Source organism: Chrysemys picta, chromosome 1, assembly GCF_011386835.1.
Source record: "Chrysemys picta bellii isolate R12L10 chromosome 1, ASM1138683v2, whole genome shotgun sequence".
In the NCBI taxonomy this organism is placed as follows: Eukaryota; Metazoa; Chordata; order Testudines; family Emydidae; genus Chrysemys; species Chrysemys picta.
Genome location: NC_088791.1, coordinates 223,801,129 through 223,822,801, shown reverse-complemented (window position 1 = coordinate 223,822,801; position 21,673 = coordinate 223,801,129). Strand labels below are relative to the sequence as shown.

Here is a 21,673-nt window from a genome sequence, read left to right as displayed (position 1 = left end):
GAAAATCTCACCCTATATGTTTGATATTGGGCAGTGTGATAACACTATCACTCAACTGATGCTTGCAATTTTAGTGTAGAATTGTTGTCTTTCATTTTTAAGGTGGGTTTAAGGTTCTTCCGTGTGAGGTTTTTTTTTTGTTTGTTTGTTTGTTTTTAAGAAAAAAAGAAATAAGGTCCTTTTTCAGCAAAGCTCTTAAACATGTTCTTTGTGCATAAGTCCAATTGAAGTCACTGGTTCTTAAACACATGCTTAAGTGATTTGCTTAGGGTTACCATACGTCCGGATTTTCCCGGACATGTCCGGCTTTTGGGGGCTCAAATCCCCGTCCGGGGGGAAATCCCCAAAAGCCGGGCATGTCCGGGAAAATCGGGAGGCTCGGCCGGGGCCTCTTTGTGTGGGGCCGGGGTCGCGGGCATGGTGCCGGGACGGGAGCCGGGACGGGCGCGCGGTGCCGTGCCGGGGGCCAGGCCGGGCCAGGGTCGCAGTGCCGGGCCGGGCCCGCGGGGCCGGGGAGCCGGGCGGGGCCGGGCCTGCGGGGCCGGGGAGCCGGGCTGGGGGCCGGGCCCGCGGGGCCGGGGAGCCGGGCTGGGAGCCGGGCCGGGCCCGCGGGGCCGGGGTCAGGGGGCCGGGAGCCGGGCCGGGGTCGGGGGGCTGGGAGCCGGGAGCCGGGGGTGGTCGGCCGGGGCCGCGCCTCCTCCCCCCCACACCACCTCCCTTACCTGCTTCAGGCTTCCCGCGAATTAAATGTTCGCGGGAAGCAGGGTAGGGGGCGGAGACTTCGGGAGGGGGCGGAGTTGGGGCGGGGCTGGGGGCGGGGGCGGGGGCCCCGGGAGTGTCCTCCATTAGGAGGCACAAAATATGGTAACCCTAGATTTGCTGAATCATGAGCTGAGAGAGCTTGGAGCGAAAGAGTTGAGTGTGAACTTTCCAAACTGACTGACAGTCTGAAAAGATCCTTATTGGAGAAGGATTTGAGGTGTGGTTTTTTTTCCCCTCCTTTTTTTAAGAAGAACTCTTTTTTAGATCTATCAGAATATTACATATGCAGTATAGTCAAAATATCATCTACATATGTCATTTCATATAGGGTTGAGTGAATGTGTGTAATATAGTCTGCATATTCATACAGACACAAATATAAATATATAGATTACCACTGCAGAGGAGTACAACATTGACTTATTTTCTGTTCACCATGCAAGTACAGTAAAATATAGCTTTATTTTTAATTCTGGGACATAGCCAGACATATAGCCAAGGAGCTATATGTGTATGTCTCTCAGTCACCAATCTAAAAGAAAGCCAGCCAGCAGAAACCAGATATTTTAGCAATGTTCCTTTGCTGGGGCTAAACTTTCTAAACCCACAATATTAAAGCAATAATTTTAAACTTTCTTCAAACTTGAAACCACCCCATCTGTGTTTTGGTTTTATACTGTACATACAGCGCACACACTCCAGTAGTATAAACAGCTGCTGTTGATCCAACATGTTATTTTCTAATTTAAAATCTAAATTACCATTAAAAAAAGACATGTTCTTGATTGAATATCTTGTCTTAAGCACAAGATAGCTCAGCAGTATGTATTAGAGGATCCCTGCAATAGGCTGTCACTGACAAAACAATGCAGAATTGAATATAATTAAGGCTTCGATTTAGTCATTGAAGTAACGGAATCCATGACTTCCAAAGACCTCCGTGATTTCAGACAGCAGCAGGGGGGAAGCCCTGCTGCTTCCCGCTGCTGCCCGGCCACAGGCAGCAATGGGGATCCCTGCCACTCCCGTCCACCGCAGGCAGCAGGGGGACCCCTGCTGCTCCCCACCTCTGTGGGCATAGGGGAATTCCCGCAGCTCCCGGCTTTGGCAGGCGGCCCATCCCCACTGCTCCCATACACCTGTCAAGGACTGGTCACAGGCTTCCGTGAATTTTTCATTATTGCCGTGACCTGTCCGTGACTTTTACTAAAAATATCCATGACAAAAACTAAAGCTTTAAATATAATTATTCTTTTATGAGTAGCTGTTTTTTCTTCTTCTTTCCCTCTCTTTTAAATATTTTTTCTTTTTTTATATTTATGCAAAGATAAATTAGGTTCTGATTATAAGACTCTCATATTTTTACATGCAAGGTTTTTTTAAAAAAACAAACAAACCTGCATTTTTCATACCCATGTTTTGAACTGTTTCAAGACAGTTGTAAGTATCGTACTTTGTCAGGCTACTTTGTCCTGTAGCCTGTAGAAAAGTCATGTTTTGTGTAGTGTGAGGCTAATGCTGGAGATCTGTATAAGTGAAATAATGGCTTACTTTTAAAATGTATGAGAAAAGGCAGATCTCTAAGTTGAGGCTTTGAGATGTGATATGAGAAGAGATTTCCTTGTATTAATAAATTGATCTTTGTTAGCATACAGACTGACACCTTTTCCCTTTTTGTGGATAAGAATCAGCATAAAAAAATCTTGAATTTATAACAGTTAATTTCCCTTTCTTTTTTTCCAGAATTGAAAGAGTGATCGATAACAACACTACAGTAAAAATGGTTCCCATCAAGATAGTTCATTCTGAGAGCAATGCAGAGAAGGAAAGTCGCCAGAACCTCGTGAGCACCATGGAGCCTCCTGCCTTACCTAGTGGTTTGGAGAAGGACCAGATTAAAACACTCAGTACTTCTGAGCAATCCTACTCGCGTTTCTGTGCTTACACAAGGCGGGGTGTAGAACCAGAGCCTGAGAGCAAAACCAGACTTCCTGACTTGCAATCAGCCGAAGCACTTGGGAACAACTTGAAGGACAACGATGCCTCCATCCCTGTAATCAGCTACGTGAAGGCCAAAGAGAAGACCTTTGAAGACTGGAAGTCTGAAGAACTAGCCAGAGAGATTGTCGGAAAAGATAAATCTCTAGCAGATATTTTGGATCCTACTGTGAAAATAAAAACTACGATGGATCTGATGGTGGGAATCTTCCCTAAAGATGAACACCTCTTAGAAGAAGCTCAACAACGCAGAAAGCTCCTACCAAAAGTTCCTTCTCCAAAAATCGCAGAGGAAAAGTGAGTAAAGTGTTTCCATAATCCACTGACCTTTCCCCTGTTGCTGTCCAACATTGTGTTTTTTCCCTTAAACATTTAAGGATCCTTCTTCATATTGTTAATTTTTAGGTTTTCCCATTAAGATGATGGTTTTGGCAGTGTCATTTATTGACCAGATCAATCAAAGGAGCAAAAATTAGGGTCCTATTACAAAGAACATACATGTATATAAATAAATATTTTACACCATAACTAAACTCGTAAAAAGCTTAACATACATATATGTTAAGCTCTTTACGAGTTAGTTATGGTGTAAAATATTTATTATATTACACCACAACCAAACTGGGAAAAGCTAAACAATCACATAAGGGAGTTTCGGAAGGAATAATTAGAATTCTATCATGAGACATTTCTCAAAGACTTTAGAAATTTCACTAAGACCATCCAGTGTGATAGGGTCCAGACAGGGAAAGGAGCAATGTTTTAGTATTTATAATATCAATGAGGCTTACAAAGAAAACTTAAAATGAACATAGATAATATAAACTGGATCAAAGTAACCAGTTATTACCTAGTTGGGAATGAGAACAGAATAGTAAAATATAACAAAAAAGCAGCTGAATCATACAGATCTTTGATCTCTGAGTGTTGGTGTAATTTCAGATATAACTTTGTCCTGAAGTTTGATGAGAAACCTTATATTGTGTAATGCCCTGAATGTGGTAGCCTGAAGGGTGGTTATAATCAATACACTGTGGAAACTTTTAAAAACAATTTCTAACTGTTCTCATAGGTAATGGCTCTGAGGTCTTTGTAGTGCTTATTAAAGTGGAACTTGAAGGCTATTACATCAAAATTTCTGCCTGTGTGAGACAAACTTTGTTTAGGTTTCTCTCACATTAATGGTGAAGGCTTCTCTACACCAAGGTTTTCTTGTTTATTAGTGGACAGATGCTGACATCACAAAATTTTTCATCACAGTTGATATTTACTGGCATCCTTGTGAGAGCAATCTCAGCAGAGACACATTCCTAATCTGAAAGGCAGTCCCTCCAGCTTGAAGCCTCAATACTGGATGGGGTTATGGAGAAGCTTGCATTGTCACTGTCCTTGTTATAGCTGGTCTCTGGTTCTAGCGAAGCAGTCATTTTCTAGAGCTGCCAACAGTCACGCACACTCAGGAACACAGGCATTGCCATACTGGATCAAAGCAGTGGTTCTCAACCTATTTACCATTGTGGGCCACATATGCAGTTCTTTGTGTTGTGTGCCACATCCACACAATATATATACTATCTGTATGGCCCTGCAGATGTCACATGGGCCGGATCTGTGTCCTGATTGGGCCACAAGCAGCCCGTGGGTTGAGAATCACTGGTCTAATCCAGTATTTTACCTCCAACAGTGACCAACACCAAGCACTAGAGAGGAAGATGCAAAAAAGCCTGTAATAAATAATTGTGGGATAATCTGCCCTCGGAGAAAGTTTCTGCCTGACCTCCAATAGTTAGAGGCCACTTTATGCCCAGAAGCATGAAAGTTTATATCCCTTCTAAATGTCTTGGTTTTGTTTTATTATTATAATACTGGATATTCATGTTACTTATGTAAATATCTGATCCTTTTGTGAATCCTGCTACTTCCATTGAATTAATTTGGAGCTGGAGATAGTCATGCTTGCATAACAATGTGCCAGTCAAGAGATAGGGGAGTTTTAAGCATTAACAGTGTCCTAATTCTTTCATTTTAAAAATGTTTACTAAATGCATTTTGAAAATTCAGTACTGCTTCATCAGCTATGGTATTTTTGGTTTTGTTGATCATTGCTAATATTTCTGTTTTTATTACTCTACTTCCTGAGTCTCTTAAAATTCCCATAAAGGCCATTTTTTAACTAGTCAAAAGAGTGTTGCATAAAATAATAGGATCTTTAAGGTTCATAGTAGAGAAAATGAAATGTGATCTGCTGCATTTTCACCAAAAGATGTGTTTTGAGGATTATGGAATCACTAACCAGTGAGAGCACAGATGTAGACAAAAGCACTGCCTTCATACCAATGCCTGTATAATCAAGAATAGTAAATGATGGTTTAATCACTGATGCAAAGTGCAATTAAAAGACAGACTGAAAATAAATGCTTTCAGCTGGAGGTTTTGCTAGTTCCTTTTAATTGCCTAAATTGATAACTAGCTTTTGTGACTGACGGTGTGGCAATTTTTCCTCAGACATTTGACCCTGCATTGTTACCATAGTTCTCATCTTTCCATTAAACAGTCCATTTCCTTGGCAAAATGATGGGTTTGAAAGATTGTTCTCTCTTTTCAGTGCTCAGGATGTCAGGCAGTTAATTAAAGTTATGACTTTTTACCAGGAAAGAGGAGCAGGGCATGCCTTCTGCCATCTCCTTGACAACCAATTCCACTTACTACAGCACGTCTGCACCAAAAGCAGAATTGCTGATTAAAATGAAGGACATGCAGGAGCAACAGCAGCAGCAGAGCGAAGAGGATTCTGAAGATGAGCTTGATCATGACTTGTCAGAAAAGAAGGTAACACAGTTTTGCACTTTGAAATATTTAATAGGATTTTCAAACCTGGATGTCAAAAATTAGGCTGCTAAATCCATAGTTAAGCATCTAAATAAGAGACCTGGTTTTAAGCCAGTGGGATTTCCTGGGTGCTCAGCAGTTTTGAAAGATCAAGTCGCTTATTTTTGTGTCTAGCTATGGATGTAGGAACTTAACTTTAGAAAGACAGACATATTTTTAAAATCTTTGTGTGAATGTTTTTGTCCTTCTCTGTAGAACCTTTCCACCTGAGAATATCTGTGTGTAAGAGACGTGTGCTTTGGGAAAGAGTTGTTGAGCACCCACAAATCCCACTGGAATCAGTGGGCCCTTGGACTTCTCCAGGCTTTTGAAAATTAGACCATCTGTCTTCTGTCAATTTTTTTTTTTACTGCTCATGAACTCAAGAGCCTGATAACATTGACTGGAGCTAAATAGGCAGTTTGGTGGGTGCTCGGTTCACACATCACCATTAACCACAGTCCCGTACATACACAGATCCCTGTGGCACCTTAGTCTTGACCTGCATAGTATTCCAGTCCTAAGAATCTGTGTGAAGTGGTGATTTTGTGGTTGTTGTACAGTGTCAGCTTAGTTACGTTGAGAGCACCAGATTCTCTTCATTTGGCACAAATAGATTTTAACCTTGCTTCCCTGTCATGAGAAAGTGGGGAAAATCATCTGTTGTGCTATTCAGCCATCTGTTTCTGTGTTAACAGTGGTCTAGTTTTAACTATATTTGCTTAAAACAGCATACCAGGGAAGGAGCTGCCTTCAGTTCCGGGATATCTTCTTTCGTGAACGTAAACTGTCATGATCAACCTCCAGTATTCATTTAGTAATCAAAACTGGTAGGAATGACCTTTAATTGAATAAAAGGGAAATTGTTTTTAAAAACTGTTCAGATATGTTAAGGATTCCATTGCAGTTTTAAGCAATTATTAGACTAGAGAAGAGCATTAATGATTCTTGCTTCATTTTATCTGGTCCGTGTAATGCCAATAATTGTTTTTTTTGTTTTGTTTTCATTGATTCAGACAGAAAAATGTTCTGGTCATGTTGATTGAGGAAAAAGTGCACAAGTTGGAAATTGAAACCGTTTTCTTTGACCCAACCAACAAATGACAATCCACAAGCTTCTCAGTCAAAATGTTCTTTATTTGTGGTGGTGTCTGTTTATATGGAAAACATATTTCCCTTCATCATTTCCCCCACACCACTAAACACAGATTATACAGCCTGAGAAGTGTGTCCATGTCTAGTGTTACTAGACCCCCTCCCTCTCTCATGTCTGTGATATACACATTCCTGTTTACTCACCCATCTGCTCCTTTGCATGCAGTGGAATGTGAGCTCTCAATCCAGCAGGCTTTCATCTTAGATCTCGTCATGCAGTGTATGCAAATCACAGTAAATGGGTCAAGCCGTCCTTATAAAACTGCCAAGATCTATAACATGGTCCAATTGCACATAACTGCCAGCTGCTGAAAAAAGGACCTTTGGGGCCTGAAAGCTTGAATATTGTCATTTATTTGTCAGTCTACTGTATGCTTTGAACCGGTTTCTTAATTCATTGAAACTCACCAGTTCTTTTATGGGAAATCGTGCTTTTAGTCCAATCTGGGATTCACGGTGGGTTTTCCAGGACCAGTTTACACCTGCCATTCTCTTTTTTGCAATATACTTGCTGTCCTCTTATTTATTTAAAATAATAAAATGATGATGAACACTCAGGATGGGTGTGTGAATTTTATGCAGAGAAATTGCGCACATCTATTCCAAATAATTAGAGACAGTCTCCCTAATAAATGAAATGTTGTGGTTATGTAAAGCAATATATTTATTGAGGAACAATATGATTAGCACAAATATAATAATATACATGGATTTGAATAGATGTAGGGAGGTAATAAAAGGGACCTTGAAGTTATATTGGGTTTGAAAAATCTACCCATGGCTAGTGGGAGGTTTTCTAGTCTTTTCAGACATGAATCTAGTGTGAAATGAGGCAGAGAACTGAGTGCAAACCCACAAGTGTAAACCCAGTGTAGTGCTGTCTTCCTAAGCCTGCAGAGAGAGAGTATCTGCTGCTGCTAATAGCTTCGCTTTGCTAAGCTGCTGCTGAGTGAAATTAACAAGGATCCAATCAGTTTCTCTGCCATTATTTAAAGTAACAAGAATTCCGGAAAATCAGGTCCATGTGGTCTGGTCTACACTAGCAAACTTGGTAACTACATTTCACCCCCATTCCATTTCAGAACTGTAATTGATGCCAAGAAGACATTATGGCTCAGTGGATTACTAATGGGATATGTCGTTTTTAATCTGTTTTGGAGGTCCCATATTCATATTTAGCAAAAGTCAGTAGTGAGTTCAAAGTCATCTTCCTTGGGTGGTCTGTGTGGAAAGAGTTGTTCATCTCAGCTCAGTTCCAAATAAGTATGTGTCCACATCAAAACTGATGTGTCTACTGACAGTCTTAGAAAAAAGGCTATGTGCATGTACACTGATCGACCTTCCTCACATTTAAGGGGGTCCTTCCATGATTAGTTTTAGGCATATTAGCAGGGCAATATAGCACAGAGTATGACTATATTTAATCATGCATCTTGTAATAAAATAGTAGGATTATTAAATTGCATGGCATCCTAGGAAATAGGACTATAGCAGCCTGACCCAGTTAATCCAAATCAAACTTCATTTGCATTAGGGAGGGAACAAAAAATCAAATCGTTCAGATTAATCAGTCAGTAGAGCCTGCATCGGTAAAACTGCTTACTACCTTAATCTTTTGGACACCCAGACAACGCAGATAACCCCAATACAGATTAACCTGGCCTGAGAATATTAAATCAAAACAGGATAGAGCCAGCCCAGATCATTCATATGTTTGATTTCAGAAGTACTCTTTGTTACGTTTTAAGCTACAGTTGGCCTCTGTTAGTAGGGTGGCTGAGTTACAGGTGGTTCCCAAAACAAACTGTCAATGCTTACTCTGTGTAACTCTGAAAATGGCTATACCTTCCTATATACGGTGTAAGGGTCCGTAACACATTCCTGGGAAACAGGGATGGGTTTCTGTGTAATTGTACGTATTCAATTGGTTGGTTGAAATCAGAGTTCCTGACAAGTGTGCCAGGAAATAAAGACGCTTACAAGAAAAACAAACATGTAAAGCGGTATTACAAAGTAATTACCATCTTAGACAATATAACCTGCATTAGAAATTGACGCTAACACGTGAAAAATGATTAATATTTACAGAAAGATGAGGCATGCTGTTGTCTTTTACAGGCATACAAGACCCCTTCCCAAAGGAAGAATTTTTTTAGGAAGGCAGCGTGGTAACAACAGAGAACACAGTCGGGAGACTGGGGCTCTAGTTCTGCTCTGGCAGTGACTCACTGCATGGCCAGGGGGAAGTCTGTTTCCCTCTCTATCAAATGGAAATAATACTTACCTCACAGGGATGTTAAGGCTGTGTTTTTGGGGTACTCTGAGACCTTTTGCTGGAAGGTGCTGTAGAAGTACTAATTATTATTTGAGCCCCATGTTTTTCACAAATACAAAATAGCATGAAATAAAAGGGGGAAAAACATAAAAAATTACATAAAATGAAAAATTCACCCCACCGCAGTGGCTTCTGCAGCCGCTGTTCTGCAGAGTTGGTGCCCGGCTTCCCGCTCCAGGCATTGCTACCTGGCACATGGAATTGCAGCATCACTCACATTTGGCCTGGCCCCCCCTCACATGATGACAGAGTGGCAGCTGGGCCACACTTGAGCAGTGCTGCAGCTCTGTGCGCTAGGTCACAATGCCGGGAGCTGGGCCGTGCCTGGCAGGAAGTAAAAGATTCCAACAGCATAGTAGGCCATGTGTTAGTATTAGCCTAGCATGTGGAAGACTAGCTTTTTATGCCCATATTTTGCTTAGCACCATCAGCCTCCACCCCAAGAATGGTTATGATTGAGAGTGCTGTGGGGATAGTCTTTGAGGAGGAGAGAGTACTTTTGCTACTCAGTAATCGGCTTTTGAAAATTTGAAGCTGATCTAAGGGGTAGCAGTAGTAAGCTCCAAAGGACGTCTTGTCTTCTGCCATGGTGGTGAATTGCCAAAGGGTGGGCACTCAAGCTAAGGGTAATGTAGACCTAAGTCCATCAAAAGTTTGTGTCCTGATATTTTGAATCCAGAACACTATCAAAGTCTAGATAAACATCATATGTCTGTAATGTACATACCTCTCAACCTGCCAAGCCTCAGATGTGGGTTGCATTGTGTGACAGGGATACAAAAAAATTCATGCAGTGATGCTGGTATTTAATCCTTAATAATAATTTTGTGATTCATTGCTTCTTGTGTAAACAGCTTTCTACATAAAAGTGAGGGGAGACTAGATTTCTGTGGGATGCAGATAACTTTGGGGCTTAAATGAGTGACACCATCAACATGTGAGACATTGAAGAATTCTTGTAACGCGTAGTGTGATGATGAGGACAAAAGAATTGGGGGCAGGAATCAGCTGTGAACACCTGCACCTCCTTGCTCTCTGGCCAGCTGGCCATATGTCTTAAGTGAAGTGTTCTACTCCATGGACTGACATCTCAGCTCCACGGTGGGCAGAGTTGCAGATTTGCCCTTAATCTATCACAGAGGAGTGTCTATAACAGGGTTAGGGAGGAAATGGAGAGACTCCCGGGAGCCCAGTGAGTGACCGAGAACAGATTCCTTTCTGCTTCCCCTTTCCCTGGTGGAGAAAAAACAAGATAGAGTAACTTTGATTTCTTGCCATGTGAAGTAATTCTCCTGAAGCTTGAAAGCCTTTTTTAGCAGTGAAATGTAAGCTAATGTGCATGCGAAAAACTTTATCTGTACACTTGAATTCTCTAGTTGGACAACAATGCCATAATCACAGTTTCCCTTGCAGTCATAAACGCACAGCCCAGTGCTAATCAGAATCAGTGGCTGGTGTTTCTTTGGGGGTTTGCCATGTAACAAAGCAAATTAAGGACGTGATCCAGCTTCTTCTCAGTCAGTGAGAATGTTGCTGATGACCTCAATGAGAGGAAGATTGAGGCCTAAGAATCTATGGTAGAGGGGTCCTGTTTTGTTTTGGGCTTTGTAAACAGATATATTCTGGGAGGGGAGGGGAGTCTGATGCTGAAGTTTGGGGTACTTTACCATTGCTACTGACACTTTTCAGCAGAGAGCCATGTGTGACTTTTTTCCCTGAGCTATTGGAACAGAATGTATGGAGGGAAACCTCTGTTTCCATCTCTGCTGGGTCAAGTGTCACTAATAAATTCTTACTCCCCTTTTGTTGTCCACAGCAAAAACTCATTGATAGCATCAGTAGGAAGCTGCAGGTGCTGCGCGAAGCTCGGGAAACACTCCTGGAAGACATCCAAGCGAACAATGCACTAGGAGATGAGGTGGAGGCTATTGTGAAAGAGGTCTGCAAACCTAATGAGTTTGACAAGTTCCGGATGTTCATCGGGGACCTGGACAAAGTGGTCAACCTGCTGCTGTCACTGTCGGGTCGTCTGGCCCGGGTGGAAAATGCCCTGAATAACTTGGATGAAAATGCCTCTCCTGAAGAACGGGTAAGGCAGGTTGCTAAAGGGCAATAGTGTTATTTTGGTATTGAAGGAGCCAGCGTGGTAGGCTTTTTTATTTGAAAAACAGGTGGGCAAGAGAGTGGAGGGCAGAAAACTGATGTGCTGATGATTCACATCAGGCTGCTTTCATTAGATCTCGTTAATACTCATAACCATGCCTTGCCTTCAGTCAGACTACATTCACTACAAGTGGCTTGGCCCTGAAGAATGCATGACACTTTGTGCCCAGGTTTAGGAGAGCAGGTTGTTTAAAAGCACTGACATGCCTTTCCCTCTAAAACACTAAAAGACAAGTGCCTTGATGAAAGATGATGAGCAGAGTAGCCTCCTGTTTCTTTAATAAATGAAAAAATAAGTGAGGAAGAACAAACTAAAAGTAATTGTCTGACTCAGCAGTTTGGGATGCTTAAAAATGAACAGATTGTATTTGAGTTCCAGTCCATATGCACTGTTGACAATGTACTATTATTAAGTTGTATAATGGCAGCACCAAGGAACCCCAGTCAGTGATCGGGACTCATTACGTTAGATACTGTATAGACATGTAACAAAGACAATGGTCCCTGCTTTAGAGAACTGACAGGGTGCAGTAGTGGACAAAAAATAGAGAAATGGGGTGGGGCTAAATGGGAACACAGTGTTTTAAAAAAAAATAATAAGTTTGACAGAAAAAATGGAAGTCATGGCTTCCCATTTACCTGGTCAGTGCCAGATGGTAGTGATTTATAGGAATCTCAGCAGAAGTAGGTTTTTTGGAAGGATTTTAAGGACCAAGGTATTCATTACTAATCTTTCTGTAACAGCAGAGAAATGGAAACTTATTGATATATAGTATTATCTGGTAGCCACAGTCTCTCCATAGTTAAAACTGAGACTTCCTTTCTTTGCAAGTCTGACTTTAGATTGCTGTTTATTATATTATTTTTTTAAAAAGCTGAAAAAAGCACCTCTCTTCGTCAGACTTTGCATTGCTGGCCTGTGGCCCCGGTGCAGTCTTTTGCACAACTTGGACACACTTTTTAAAGACCTGGATCTAATAAACATGGGTTTTTAATCATGTTGTAAAAAATCTTTCCTGAAAAGATCTAGAGCGGAGGATTGGTTTTTGATGCAGGAAAGGCATGTTTGCAAAGGTGTTCACTAGCAATTTAAGACTATATGAATGGTCCATTGTGCAGTGGTGGACTTTAAAAGGGCATGATATGGCTGGGAGATACTTAGGCTTTCATTTAAAAACAAAAGTCACTGGCTCTTTGCCTTGCAGGGGTCTTCAAATTGTAAACCAGTTTCTAGGGAGGTTTGCCATTGATTCCCCATCTCTTCTGCCCCTCTACCACCCTCCCTCCCCCCCGCCCCCCCCAAAAAACCCTAGGAAAAGGCATAGCCTGCCACCAAATTTTGGCTTGTTACCCCCACAGCCACCAACAATCAGAGCTCATAACCTGCTCGTGACATCTTGCCTCCATAGCCTACCAAAAGGGACTGACACCAGTAAGATTTTCATCCCTTTTTCACACCCCAAAAGTTCCTGCTCTTGGCTTCCGGGGCGGCACTAGCGGAAGCTAACAGTGCTCCTGCCTAAGACAGCTCCACTTATCTCCTCCCTCACCCCTCATTCTTCCATGGGAAATGGAGTCCCATTGCTAGGACCTCTCCAAACAGCATTTCTGAGTTCTAGGAAGAATCTTGGGATTGAGTGCATCTTCCCTATGTGCACACACATACTAGTACCTTGTGGGAGAAGAAAATAATCTTCTCCCACCTCCATGCCCTTGTGAAAAAGACCTTGTTACAAAAATAGCTTATGAAATTAGGTGTGCAAGGAGGGGAGAAGAGGAGCAGATATGAGGCCGGTGTCACAGAAGCAGAGTTAGGATTTCATGCCTATTTTAACAGCATTTTCAAGCGTTTGTTTCTTGAAGTTGAACTTTAATTCTGAAATGTCTTTTAGTTGCATGCTATCGTTAGCGCATTTTATAAGAATTTTTACTGTCAAATTACTCTCAGCATCAAATTAGTCTGAACTTTAATTCCATCTTCATGGATTTTTTTTCTGTATGCAAATTCTCTTGTTGATGTGTATAATTTCCTTTAGTGTTACTGGGAATTCTACACATTAACATGTAGTTGTATGTTTTTAGCCTTCTTTTAATGTGAATCATTTTCTAATACTACGTACAGACAGATACTGTCACTTGATGGCGCAGACACTCAAAGGAGAATTTACTTAGGGAACGAAGCTGAAAACATGACACATGATTACACATTTTTTGCCTAGATGCATGTGTGTAAACAGAATCTCCATCCTTGTCTCTTCTTCCATGCACAGAGCTCTCTTCTGCCTGTTGTTTTGTCCCCCTGCTGATGCTCCAGGTCACCACAGAGAAGCAGCTTTGCTTGGGCATAGCAGTTCATCACAATGAAGGGGATGCTATGTCTAGATTCAGTGCACCAGTGTGTCTCAGAATAAAAAGTCAGGCGAGATTTCCACAGAGTTGGTTGTATGATGTATCAGGGTACCAGCAGTAGAGACACATGGAATAGTGAGAAGAGACTGATCTTTTGGAGGGGCTGTGCTTTTGTTTTTGCTTCTCTGCCCCTACTTTCACCCGCATCCATTCCCCATGATCATATGCCTTTACTTCTGATTAGAAAAGTGCACATTACAGTAAGGTAGAAAACCCTATCAGGTTCATATTGGGTTAGTATGCAGCAAATTCATGGTCCATCCTGGTCAATTTCACAGTCATAGGTTTTTAAAAATCGTAAATTTCACAGTTTCAGATATTTAAATCTGAAATTTCATGGTATTGTAATCACGGGGGTCCCAACCCAAAATAGGGTCGTGGGGATGGGGCTATTATGGGGGGTTGTGGTATTGCCACCCTTTCTTCTGTACTGCTGCCTTCAGAGCTGGGCAGTTGGAGGGCAGATGCTGGCCGGGCACCCAGCTCTGAAGACAGCGCTACTGCCACCAGCAGAGCAGAAATATGGGTAGCAATACCATACCCATGTTATGCCACCCTGATGTCTGCGTTGCTGCTGGAGACTGCGATGCCTTCAGAGCTGGACTCCCAGCCAGCAGCCGCGGAGCTTCCTGCAGTTAGGGGAGGTTCCCAGAGATGGGTCTAACCCAGCCTCAGGAGCAACCCATGCAGAGGAACAAGTTCTGGCCCTCCTTAGCCCCTCCAGGACTAGCAGCTGGAGCTCACTGCTTAGAAGTTAAAGAGGCCTTGGGCTGGCTGTGTGTGTGTGTGTGTGTGTGTGTGTGTGCGTGCGCCGGGGGGGTGACCCCGGCACCCCAGGTGGTCACCCCTTTGCCCACCCATAAGGCCAGCCCTTTCCCTCCCCAAAAGTGATGATTCCCCATATCATGCCACCTCACTTCTGCGGTGGTGCTGCTGCCTTCAGAGCTGGGCTCTCAGCCAGCAGCCGCCGCTCTCCACCCACCCAACTCTTGAAATCCAGTCTCCCCTACAATAGCCAGATTTCATGGGAGAGATCAGATTTCATGGTCTGTGACGTGTTTTCACGGCTGAAAATTTAGTAGGGCCCTAAGCATAATGAAAAGCTCTCTTTCAACTCTTCTCAACCCCAAGCAGTTTGTTTTCAGTTTGATGCTTTGGCAGTCATTTCAGGACCTAATCTGGGTTTAATTCATTGCTGGTTACACTTGCAAGTAGATCTTGCAAATCATTTCTGGAAATCAGAATGGCATCCATGTTACTTCATGCTAGTGCTTCCCACTGGCAGCTGTATTTGTTATAATTCTTCCTGTAAACCATTAAGCACTAAAGTAGTTGATAAGGACCTTACTTACCAGTGTTTATAAAATGTGCTTTATAGTCCTAAGTGCTTTACTGACTCTGCCGGTTTAATTCCCTTCTATTAACTCATTTTATCAGAACTCAGTGGCAGTTGGGAGTTCAAGTTCACCTTTAAGCAGCAGTTTTATGGCTTATCTACAAAAACATTGAGTTCACAGGAAATGTGGGTGTGAATGTACCCCCAACTAGCCTGCCACGGACTAACTGTCTGTGTGGACCCTGCTGACTCATCATAACAGTTTGTTAATTCACTTTGATCTAGTCATCTTTGAAATGGGACTAGATCAAAGCACATTAACAAATTGTTAGTGCGTGTCAGCAGGAGCCACACAGACAGTTAGTCCACGGCAGGCTACTGTGGTGTACGTGCGTTTCCTAGCTTGCCACAAACTGTTTGCATAGACAAGCCCTTAGTCCCAGTCCGCCATACACACACCTCTTCATCCTTGTCCCTGCAGGTAAAATTGACTTCAAGTTTGACCAGAAAACTGTTTGTCTTGAACTGGTATCTGTAATATGTTTCTCTTTCTCTTAAGCGGACATTGGTAGAGAAGCAGAAGCTGCTGACTCAGCAGCATGAAGATGCAAAAGAACTGAAGGAAAACCTGGACCGACGGGAGCGTATTGTCTTTGACATTTTGGCGAACTATCTAAGCGAAGAGAGCCTAGCAGATTATGAGCACTTTGTAAAGATGAAGTCAGCCCTTATCATTGAGCAGAGAGAGCTAGAGGACAAGATCAAGCTGGGGGAGGAGCAACTCAAGTGTCTGACCGACAGCCTCCAACCTGAAAGGCTCAAATAAGAGGTCAAGGCCTGACCAAAGACTTGAAAACTGGTGGTTGGGCAGAGTTTCCAAGTATGCAAGTGAAAACCCCGACTTGTATCTGTGTCTAGTAGGCAAAGTTAGACAAGAGAAAAATAGCTACTCTAGCAATAATCTTTCTTGTTGTTTGAACAATGTATTTAATTTTTTAAACCCTCTTTTTAATCCCCAACTCTACAGCTGTTCTTTGTCTCTCAACCTATCCTATAGAAAGTTCTGCAGGAGGCAGAGGCTAGATTCTAAGCTTTGAATTCAGTATATTGTGAAGTCTGTTGCAATAGTGCATGCAAACAATAATGATTTTCAAAATAAGTTATGTGATAGTCTTTATTGTCTTCAGATGCTGTACAAACTGCTGGGAAGCCCAAAAGCAAATGAATAAAAAAGCTCTAATTTTAGGGCTTTTTTTTTTTTTTTTTTTTTTACAGTCACATCAAATAGGAGAAGTGTGTGTCATGTGTCTAATATTATATTCAGGTTGCTCTCACTTTGATCCTGGTACATCAGACACTTTTTCTTTGTAATGTATCTCATAAGAAAAGGTCTCACTTTCTCCTTTCAGAAAATAATTTCAAAACCAATCTCAGCTGGCTACTGGCTAAACCAACTTGAAAATCATTTAAGATCTATGTTACTGAAGTTAAGAACACATGGTTTAGAGAAACATCATGGTGTTTGTTTTTTGGGGGCGGGGAGGGGGTTGGCATGGCATGGAAACAGTTGTGGGCCCATTTATATTGTAACATTTTTCTTACTAAGTTATTTGATTTCAAAAATGGGACTGAGGATGCCTTGCCAGTTTGGGTCAATTCATTTATCAACTAAACTATTTGGAAAATCTATTTGCTGCTTTGGGTTTTCCCCCCAGCACAGCTACCTTGTAGAAAAGAGTCACTAAGTTAACAGGACAAATTGAACTGCTTTTATTTTCCTTCTGTTTGTTCAACGGTTCACCTTTTTTATATAAATGGTTAAATTATATTCAACATGACCCATGTAATGCTATTTCTTTCTTCCTTCCCTCACCACAAAATGCAATATAAACACCTAGGCCACGTGAGTTCAATGCAGTATTCAGAGTAACTCTGGTTTGTAACTGTGAACATCTGTATTTTTTTCACTTCACATGTTGACATATACACTTTAATAATAGGACACTATTTTGTCAGTCCAAGACTACTGGAGGTGATATAGTAACACTGCCATCCAGTAAAACTCTGATAATTTGCATCATGCTAACCCATCTCTTAACACAATGATGGAATTAACTGATTTGATCTCCTACAAATACTACAGAATTGCTCTGTGTATACATGTATTATCTCTACGTTAAGATATAGCTTTTAAGGGCAAAGGGAAATCTTAGCTTCATGTATTTAAATTATATAAATTATATAAAGAAAGCCCTTTATCTTTGTGTTTCGATAACAAACAGATTCTGCAACAAGGAGCTACTTTTAAGGCTGACGTGGATACCAGTCTGTAGCAAACTCTTTGAACAGAATGAGAGAAAATCAACTCTTTACACTGTTCCTGCAATTTTAATATTGACAAAAGGTTCTTTGTCTATTATCAAAATCCTCTTTTTTCAGTGCTTCTCTTGGTCACTTTTTCCTGATCAGTGAACTGCTTGCATTGCAGGGACTTGGCACAAAAACTTCTCTAAAACCAAGCCCTTTGCAGACAGCTATAAATGTTAAAAGGACCATTTTGCCTATTATACGATCTTAATTGATGTATCCTGGGCCAGATCATCAATTGGTATAAATCAACTCCATCAAAGTCAAATGGAATTACTGATTTAGACAACCTGATGATCTGGCCTTAATTTCTTCTTACAGTTTACAAAACTTAGACTTCTAATGAAATCCCACAATTATTTGCTGCTATGTTAATTGATACTAGGACCAGTGAGTTTTCTCTTTGGACCCATTCTTTTACCATAAGAAATCCTAAGCTAAATAATTCCCAAATAATTTATGTTTAGCTTTAGTCAAGTAGTGTGCATTGTTTTACCTGTGACTTTTTAAAAATTTTTACATATTGTGGTTACTCTGATGTGTATGTGAAATGTGACTGTGAATAATAATATAATTTCATTATGTGTGTACAGTACTTTGATTTAGATCTTTCTTAAAAAGATAGCAATACTGAAAGTGCTATATATATTGTCGTTTTCACAAAGCAGTATATATATTCACCATGTCCCACTTTCTTCTTTTTAAATTGTACTCAAAAGCTCTGTTAGTTGGGACCAGAAGATGGCTGTCTCCCAATGTTATATGTAAATCTGTAAATAGATATATTGTTGCTTTAAAAAAATTCTGGTGCTAATATTTTGCCTTTGGCATCATTAGGTGATGGCTGCTACTTCACCTTATGTCATCTCTCAATTTTAGATCTCTTTGTATAGTGAAAGATTTCTGTCAGGTTTTTCCAGTTGTTTGGATTTTGCAACCCAGAGTGAAAATGTGTACAGTTTTCTTGCTTGACACTTAACATTTACCTACTGACAAATCGTACTGCTTCACTTTGAGGAAATAAACTGTATATTTCAGTGTACTGAGTTATCATGAATTTTATGCGGTCAAAATATCAAGATGCCTACTTTTTCATTGAAAAAAGAACAGGAGTACTTGTGGCACCTTAGAGACTAACAAATTTATTAGAGCATAAGCTTTCGTGGGCTACTGCCCACTTCTTCGGATGCACTCTTTCTCATGTCCACTTTGCGATCTCTCATATAAGATAAAGCACATAGGGTAGCAGACTAATTACCTGCTGGTCTAAAATCAGAATCCATTTTTTTGTTAAACTATTTTAAATTTAGATTAATTGATCAGTCTCGAGTCCCACGTCTAGAACAGAAGGAGTACATAGTCGTGGCATTCAGTGTAAATATAGTGATCAATAGGAAAGGTTAGGAAGAAGTGGGGCTGAATGGTTTTCATCCCTTCTCTGACTGATCCTTCTTGCGTATGCTTTTTTTAGGTTTCCACTTTCCTCTTTCTTCTACACTATACTAATAATAATAAACATTCTGAGGGAAGTACATAGAGGAAGATACAAGATTTTTCTATTTAATCAACATGGGCAACTTAGTTGAATTGGTTCACCTTTAAAATACTGTATCATATACAAATGTCAAAGAGGTTAAATTAATAAATAAATTAACTTGATTTGTAGTTAGTGGACTACAAAAAGCAGGTATTGGTAGCCCTTTCATGAGCTCTGATTGCCCTTGTAATCCTCAATGGGAAAATTTATGCAGGATATTGAAATTAAGTAGAGGGGAGTTGGTTTTTTTGTAGGGAGCTTTTTCCCCTACTGAACACTGCTGTCTTACTGTACATCTTTCTTTTTTCTCTTAGTGTTGATCTCCTGCTCTTTTTTTCTCCTTTTTGTAAGACTCAGGCTGGCAGCTACAGAAGAGTTGTCCCTGCAGAAATGTGCTCTCTTTGAAACTTCTGCTGCCCACTGAAATTGCCTAGGATCTTGTTCTAGCGTTGACTTTCTGTTTTAGGTAGCTGAGCACACCAGAGTTCAGAGAAACTTCCTGGTATCACTGTGTCCCCTTCTGACTAATCAGTAGCTATTGACTATTTCTTACATACTTCTGTCATTGCTTCCAGTTTTATACCTGCCTCTATGCTTCTCATTACCAATGTGGCATGACTGGCAATTCATAGCTGGCAGGGCCTCATAATCTGGTTCAGTAAACTACTGCCTGTGGTTTTGCAGAGCTCAGTCATTTATTAGTAGGGCCCTACCAAATACCAAACACTGGTCTCCCCTGTGAAATCTGTATAGCATAGAGTAAAAGCACACAAAAGACCAGATTTCACGGGGGTCCTATTTATTACTGAAGAAGTGCTTGGAACTGAAGTAACTGAGAGAGTCTCAGACTGTGAGCTCTTTAGGGCATAAATTGTGTCCCACTTCATATCGTTGGACAGCGCCTATCACACAGTGAGCACTATTATGGTAAGAATAATAACGTAGCTGAAAGTATTGTACTATGCTGATGATAGAATTGGCATCGTGGTCGACTTAGCCATCCCTATTCATCTTTCTAGGTCACAATCTATTATTTAACCAAGCACAATGCTCCATGAAATAGGTTTAAAATGCCCTGTGGGTACAGAGACCTATTTGTCCTCTCTACTGTTTTTATGTTAGGCTATACCCGCTAAGGCTTGACAAAATTTCTAACAATAAAATATATCCTAGTTGAAGGACATGAGCTTAATTATAATATAAGTGGAAAAAATAGTGTGAAGCAATGAGTCCAATTTAATGCAAGTACCACATAACTACTACAGGTCTGTCGCATCTTAGGCACATTTAACATGCGCCATTTCAGCTTTATGCGGTCGACAAAAACAAAAAAAGAGAAAATTAACAATTTAAATACTGTTTCTGTAGTGCGGGCTATTCCGCCCGCCATTACTCTCAATGTAATTTTGACTATACACGATTCTCGCTTTAGGCGCTGACTGCGGAACGTAACCCCAGTGTAAGATGAGACAGACCTGTATTTTTCCAGACCTTAGTTTAATTAATTATAGGCCGAGTTGGTAACATCACCTGTTATTGAGGTTGCCTAACTCTTTCCACTATAAGATCCTGTTTTCAGTTGCTTATCACTTTTTGTCAAACTTTAACCATTTGACTGAAATTTTCCATGCCAGATTTTTGACTCCGGATGATTTTTTATTTTGGAAATTTTCAACCTAAACAGTTCTGCTCTTTTAAGCCTATGAAAAATACTTTTTGTCCATGTTAAAAACACTCTTGAGACCTTTCCTTGAGAAGTTCTAGAACCCCCATGCTTTGGAGCAGGGACTTAAAATGGGCGGGGATGGGGGGGCTTTTGGTCAGCCTTTTTGCCATTCTTGTAAAAATCTGCCCAAATTTGGCTGAATTGTAAGGCTTAGAAAAATCTCAGTTCTTACATCCTCAGAAGAGGCTGATTAGAGCTTCACAGCTAAAATCTCCAACTATTCTGTCTTCACTGGACATGTTCCAGCCTGGGACTTTCCCTGCAATTGCAGTGCTGAACTGCTGCCAGTGTGGGGCACCAGAACTGAGAGCAGGGATGCTGTCTCTCCAGTGCTTTCAATGCTCCACCTGCTCTCACCCAGGCAGCCTGGAGGAAGAAGCTGCCTGATCTGAATGAAGAGACAAGAACTGGACCGAGAGGGACAAGGAGTTAATTGAGACAAGGAACCTGTGGGGGAAACACATGACAAGGTCTGGATGTTGTGGAGGGAAAGGAAAGTGGGACTGGGAGTTGTAGAGGAAGAAGACTGGGACTTGGAGTAATGGATTTTAAGGTTGAAAGGGATCATTAAGTGGATCATCTAGTCTGACCTTAGCGGAGGGAGACTGGAACTGAGAACCAATGGGGATCAAGAGTTTGGGGAATTCCTTCTGTTCACTAAATATGTAAGAGATATTATCTTCCTATTTTATTAAACACTTGTAGTTCAATCGTACCTTTAGGCCTCAACCAGGTTACCTACTATAACTGTCTTATGTTTATGTTCACTAGTTGCAAGATTGCTGTGGGGAATGATTGATTAAGTTAACGCATTTACGAAACTGGTGGAAGTTTTGCACATTCATCCTTGGAAAGGTCAAACTCTAAACTCAAAGGAAGTTGATCTGAATCCTCATGTTTATACAGCACACCAAAAGAGGCACATGAGTAATGTTATCTGCCGTCATGAGACCTGAACTAAGGTGCTTTGATACGAGCCAGATTCAGGAAGGCTCCTATGGTTCTATTAAAATATAT

At 41.1% G+C, this 21,673-nt stretch overlaps 1 protein-coding gene across 10 annotated transcripts in view; it reads left to right on the top strand.

The window, feature by feature from the left end:
* SHROOM2 (shroom family member 2) overlaps window positions 1-18,435 on the top strand; it is a 194,573-nt gene extending 176,138 nt beyond the window's left edge. For 9 of the 10 annotated variants that reach the window (XM_024104470.3, XM_024104469.3, XM_024104472.3 and 6 more), the window contains 4 exons: window positions 2,506-3,057; window positions 5,412-5,589; window positions 10,935-11,207; window positions 15,586-18,435. In XM_024104470.3, coding sequence (XP_023960238.2) covers window positions 2,506-3,057; window positions 5,412-5,589; window positions 10,935-11,207; window positions 15,586-15,852 — 1,270 coding nt within the window. In that variant the 3' untranslated portion in view covers window positions 15,853-18,435. Of the gene's footprint in view, window positions 1-2,505; window positions 3,058-5,365; window positions 5,590-10,934; window positions 11,208-15,585 lie in introns of all 10 variants that reach the window. The other variant, XR_010597652.1, reaches the window with a different exon arrangement.
* The last annotated feature ends 3,238 nt before the right edge of the window (window positions 18,436-21,673 follow it).